The 6,000-nt window shown below is 46.4% G+C and overlaps 1 protein-coding gene across 2 annotated transcripts in view; it reads right to left on the bottom strand.

Annotated features, from left to right (window-relative positions):
* Positions 1 to 1,028: 1,028 nt before the first annotated feature.
* CSK (C-terminal Src kinase) overlaps positions 1,029 to 6,000 on the bottom strand; it is an 83,193-nt gene continuing 78,221 nt past the window's right edge. For both annotated transcript variants that reach the window (XM_063142294.1, XM_063142293.1), the window contains exons 11-13: positions 5,475 to 5,670; positions 3,087 to 3,173; positions 1,029 to 2,312 (exon numbers count right to left, since the gene is read on the bottom strand). In XM_063142294.1, coding sequence (XP_062998364.1) covers positions 2,130 to 2,312; positions 3,087 to 3,173; positions 5,475 to 5,670 — 466 coding nt within the window. In that variant the 3' untranslated portion in view covers positions 1,029 to 2,129. The remainder of the gene's footprint in view (positions 2,313 to 3,086; positions 3,174 to 5,474; positions 5,671 to 6,000) is intronic.

The following is a 6,000-nucleotide window of genomic DNA, read 5'->3' as shown; positions in this document are numbered from 1 at the left end:
TCCTGCAACAGACCAAAGTAGGAAGGGGAGAGAGAAGAAGGCAAGATTGGAGAAGACGCCTCTTGCATTACTCCTTCTGGAAACAGTATCAAAAGAACTCCCACTTCCTGCAATATGGGGACAGAGAGCCACCTTGTGGTGAAAGTAGTACCTAGCTTCATTGGTCTATTGGGAAAATGAACCTCCTCACAGACCTCAGCCTTCCCCAACCTGGTGTCCTCCAGTTGTTTTGGTCTACAACACCCAACCTTACTGACAGTTCCTGCTGTTCAAGCTGCAGGAGCTATACTAGAGTGACCAGATACAAAAGAGGACTGGGCTCTTGTAGCTTGAACTGTGGCGATGAAGAGGGAATTTCTCCAGATGCTGCAGGCATACAAATGACACCTGCTAAAATTCCCTTTTCTATGCAACTGTTAAAAGATACAGGAGCCCTTGTCCTCCTTTCTATGGGGTCACCCCAGTTATGCTGGCTAGAGCTTTTGGGTGTTGTACGGCCACAAGTTGCCCCAACGCTAGTTTAGCATTTTGCCCTGTGATTTTTACCAGGAATAAGAACATAAGACCATAAGAAGAGCCCTGATGCTGGATCAGACCAAGGGTCCATCTAGTCCAGCACTCTGTTCACACAATGTCCAACCAGCCATTGGCCAGGGAAGAACAAGCAGGACATGGTGCAACAGCACCCTCCCGCCCATGTTCCCCAGCAACTGGTGCACACAGGCTTACTGCCTCGAATACTGGAGATAGCTCACAACCATCAGGGCTAGTAGCCATGGACAGCCTTCGCCTCCAGGAATTTATCCAACCCCCTTTTAAAGCCATCCAAACTGGTGTCCTTTTTTCCAAGCTAAACAATCTCAGTTGATGATGTAACCTTCCCTTGCACGGGAGATGCTCCAGCCCCTGAATCATTTTCGTTGCCCTTTTCTGCACTTTTCCCAGCAGGTTACTCAAAAACACTCCCTGGTACTGCAAACCCAGCAGAGGAGAAAGAACACAACGGACACAGGACATTACGTGTTCATATGGAATGGTTTTTATTACAGTATAATCTCACAGTTGGCAGCATTATATGAGCATAAAGCACTAGACAAGACTGGAAAAGGCCTCTGGAGACAGCATGCAAACACTGTTTTAAGCAAAAAGAAACCCACAATCGTCCTTGGTGGCTTTGCAGTTTTAAACTCGGCCTGCCTTCATTTGGTCGGGGGATGGGCGAGTTTGCCATGTTTTTAGCATGTGTGTGTGTGTGTGTGTGTGTTTATTTTTTTAAACTGTTTTTTATCATTACATTAAAAAATAAGATTTGTAACTTTAGTAAAACGCAGCAAAACGGCTGATTTCCGGTGCAGTATGAAATAATAATAATAATTAAAAAGAAAAAAAGAAACCCAACCAAAATTAAAAACTGAACAATAATCCGTCAAGAAACAAAAACGAAACAAAATCGGGAGCGTGGGAAGATGATACTGGATTGGTAATTTGGGTGTTTTCCAGCAGTTATGGGAGTTATCGAGAGGGTCAGGAAAATCGTCCCCAGGGAAACGTCCGCCATGATCATCTCCCTTCCTTGAGTTATTTCGGCCTGGTGCGCCCTTCTTATTCCTCCCAGGGAGAACTGGAGGCACACAGGGGGACAAAGGAGGTTGTTTGGTGAGGGAGAAAGTCGAATCGTAACGTGTATGGGAAGGTGAAGGACATGCTACTAAGATAGCATTAGGGCCTCTTCCCCCCAGTGAATTGGGATTCCTACAGGGCAGGGGAATTAAGGGGGAAGAGGGTGATATTTCCACCATTTTGTCTTGCTCGTGCATCTTCAAGATGACCCCTGCTGTAAAAGGTACGAGAGAGCCTTCCTCAAAGAGGAAGGAGGAGCGAGACATCCCCACCTACCAGCCGGGCACCTAGGGGGATATGCACAATGTCCAATATGTTTCTCTAAGTACAGTCCCTTGAGTGGCAGAATTCTGATTCCTGGGGAAAAAAACAAAACCAAAAAAATCGCTTCGCTCGGTCCCTTGCCCGGCCATACCCCTGACACACGTGCACGGGAGGTGGATCACAGGAAGTGATGGGAGGAGGAGGAGGAGGCGTGTCTGAAGGAAGCCCCGCCCCTCCTGTCTACCTCACAGGTAGAGCTCGCTGGCTTTGATATGCTCTAGCTGTTCCCGTAGTTGGTGGAAGGAAGGTCGGTGAGTAGGGTCCAAGGTCCAGCACTTTTTCATCACCTCGTAGACAATCTGGGAGCAGCCGTCGGGAGCGTCCATCTTGTACCCCTTCTCAACACGAGGAACTACATCCTTTAGAGGCTGGAAGGTGGAGGGTACGGGGAGGAAAAGATGAAGCCCTTAAAAATGGAAGAACAAGACACCGCCTCCCAAAACGCCAAAACGCTCCCATTAAAGGCCCTTTAAAAGTATTTTCTAGCAGATCCAGCAATACCGACAATGGAGGAATGGATGTTGAAGATGTGGGAACTTGCAGAGATGGCGAAACTTAAGCGATAATGAGAGAAAGGTCAACAGCTATGTTTATGTTGGAATGGAAACCTTTGATAGAATTTTAGAAAGAGACAGAGAAAAATGATGTATTTGTTTGTGGATTTTAGTATTAAGAGGGGGAAAGGGAGGAAAGAAAGGATAACTCTGTGAATCTAATGTATGTAAATTATGCAGAAGGGCAATTAAGAAATTAAGGGGCATTTCTGGCATGAAGAGGGCAAAAGAAAAATGTGCCCTAACCTCATCCCTAAATGTTTTTTTAATGTAATTGTAGTTGCTATATGTATTTCTGTTGGTATGTAATATGTGTGTTATATTATGTGTGATGTTTGTTTAGGTGTTGTGAGGGTGGTGGGGAAATGATGACAAAAAAAAAAGGATTTCTAGCATGCTACCCTCAGATCCATTTTATTTCTCAATTAGCCATCCCTGACCATTGTTCCCGCCGACATTTCCCCCAAAGAAACCACTAGGCAGGCACAGGGGTTACTCTGAAAAAAAATCTGCAGCGAAACTCCAAGAACACAGGCAGTGTCTTTGTGCTCGCAACGTCCAAAACCCAGTTGCACAGCCCTCACTTACAATTCTCGGATAAGGCACTCGCCCGAAGGAGTAGATTTCCCAGAGAAGTATCCCAAAGCTCCACACGTCTGATTTGGTGGAAAAATTCTGCCAAGACAAAAAGAAGAGCCCGTGATCCGGAGGAAAAATGGCGAGATAGAAATGTAATAATCAATTAACATCAATCAATCAATAATAATAATAATACATTTATTTCTTACCTGCCTCTTCCTCTGGATTGAGGCAGGGAACAACATTAAATACAATGTAATACATAAAACTGGTTAAAAGAGCATATCAAACCAATACAGTATTAAAATAACAATCACAACATCTTAAAGTTCTTCGGTTTAAAATCAATCAATCAAGAGAAAGGGTCACCAGCGGGGGTGAGACGTTTTCCCAGGCTGGCAAGAGCAAATGTGGAATCAGACCAGCCTCTAGTCTTCTTTCTAGGACACTGGGGTCTAGTTCTGCCCAAAGTCATCAAATTCTACTCTAACTGTTCTTCCAGCCTCCTATACATTAGCACCGGGATTCACAGAGTCTCGCTTTGTGCCCCTGACAGCTGTCTCTGCCTTCTCTCTTTCCCCGTTTCTTCTACTCCTGGGAATCATCTCCATTTTTAAGAAGCGACGTCATCTAAGAGCAGCACATGAATTTTCCCAGCTCCTAATGCTCAAGCGTATTAAGAGTCGAGCGTAATTACGAATTGAGCCCACCGCTTCCATTACGAGCTGAGCTCTTTCCCTAGCTTATGCTACTGTAGTTAAAGCAGGAGATGCGGCATTTATCAAACACATGGTGAGGACCATTCCCCCTTCATTGGGAGGTTTCCTGGCTTTTGACAAGTCCTCCCCCCCATTCTAAAAGGTTGAAACAGCCCTCAAGGCTTCATTTCTGGCAGTAAGGGCTTCCAGCTAAAGCAGTGGTTCCCAAACTTTTTCAGGCCCCCTTGGTTCCACCAACTCATGCCCAGTTCCCCCTACCCTACCCTACCCTACCCTACCCTACCCTATAAAAATCATTATTCAGAATAGCGGTTTTCAACGACCCACTAAGGAAGATAATAAAAATAAAATTCAAAACAGTAACAGTTAATTGAATATTTATTAAAAATCTGAAGCACCCGCCGCAGGCTTGCCGAGGGAGGGAAGAGAAAGAGAGCAAACACCTCTGTTTTGCAGCCAACGTGGCAGGGCACACCAAGCAGGGTATGTCTCTTCATTAGTGTTTTGGTGCTTTTGAAACATTTCAATTCACCGTTAAAAGGACTCTTCTTAAACGGTATTAATACATGTGTGGATTCTTCCCCTATATGGCTTGAGACCAAACTATCTTCTCCCATAAAAATGTCCCTGGGTTTTAAGACCTTCTGGAGAGGCGATTCTCGGAAAAGACCACCTCCAGCGCCCTCCTGCCGCCCCTTTGCCTCTTATCGCCCCCCTGCCGCCCCCTTGCCTCTTAACGCCCCCCTATGCAATCCCACCGCCCCCAAGGGGGCAGTACCGCCCACTTTGGGAACCACTGAGCTAAAGTGTGCTGTTCTTTTTGGCTCTGCTGCTTTTTTCTTTAGCCCAATATAAAGGGTGTTTGCCTAAAATTTAGCCTATTCTGGATGGGGATCTTCTTTGAGCTGGGTCAGGCAAGCTCATGGATAAATAGTTCCGTTCCTTAGCTCCCAAGGCTTGAGAGCTTCTCTAAACTCTGTCCTGTGCCAGTCACACAGGGACTGCAGACATCTCCGGAGCCTTAACAAAAATCGGCTTTGGGGGCTTTTTGCACAGTTGCCTGAGCAAGACTTAGGGTCCAACATAGGAATGGCATTCTAAGGGGTAGCTGAAAACTCACTGGCTCTGTTCAGAGGGCACGCTAAGCCATGGTGGTTAAGCCTTTTGAGCTTAACATTATGGCTTAGCATGTCGTGTGAACCATTCCTAACCATGGTGGCTACATAACCATGGTTTAAACACGCTCACTAACCACTGGCTGTAAAAGGGTTAGTGGCCTAACCATGGCTTAGCATGTCATCTGAACAGGCCCAATGAAAAAAAAAACACAAGGGATTTCTCGACAATAACAGAGGTAAAACCGAAAGGTGAACACTACATGCTCGGAGAGACGTCTCAGAAAAGACGAGACTTTCCCCTAAGGGTTCTCTGCGAAAGTTCACAGATCCCAAGTTGATTCCGAATTGGGTTGAGGGGGGCGCACCTCAGCCCTTTCTGGAATGTGGACTCTGGACTGGAGAAGCAATTGGGGAGGCTATAGCCTTAGACACGTCATCCGTACATACGATCAATCGATCCAACAGGCAATCGCACCAGAAGGAAGTCATTGGATCATGAAAGGACCAATCACAGGTCTCCACAGAAATGTTGCACCCGTGTCCGCAATCTCTCCACTCACCTTTTCTCTAAGTGCTTCTGGCGCCGTCCATTTCACTGGTAGCTTGCCCGTGTCCTGGGTGCAGGAGGCTTCTTTCGTCAGCCCAAAGTCACTGACCTTGGCAATGTTGTCCTCCGAGACCAGGACGTTCCGCGCCGCCAAGTCCCGATGAACAAAGTTGTTGGCTTCCAGATACGCCATGGCTTCGCAGACGTCTCTGCAGAGGAGAGAGAACAAGCCATGAGGGCTGGCTCAGGAAAAAGGGATTATGGTTGCTCCACTCCCTCAAGAGACACCCCGTAGGAGCCATCCTGAATTCCATCTTATGGTAGGGCAGGGACTTTTTTGTTGTGGCTCCAGCGTTTTGGAATTCCTTCCCCCTGCTGTCTTTCGGAAGGGAGGGTCAGGCCTTTGATTTGACTGGTAGGTTGATTTTGCTGCTCTATGATTGCGTACTGAGTCGGGTTCTTAAATGTTTTTAAACTGGGCATTTTTGTATACTGCTCTGGATTTTTTACCTCCCCATGAAAAGCGGTATGAGAATAAA

Source organism: Elgaria multicarinata, chromosome 16 (assembly GCF_023053635.1).
Source record: "Elgaria multicarinata webbii isolate HBS135686 ecotype San Diego chromosome 16, rElgMul1.1.pri, whole genome shotgun sequence".
Lineage (NCBI taxonomy): Eukaryota > Metazoa > Chordata > Lepidosauria > Squamata > Anguidae > Elgaria > Elgaria multicarinata.
This window is presented reverse-complemented; position numbering and strand designations above follow the sequence as displayed.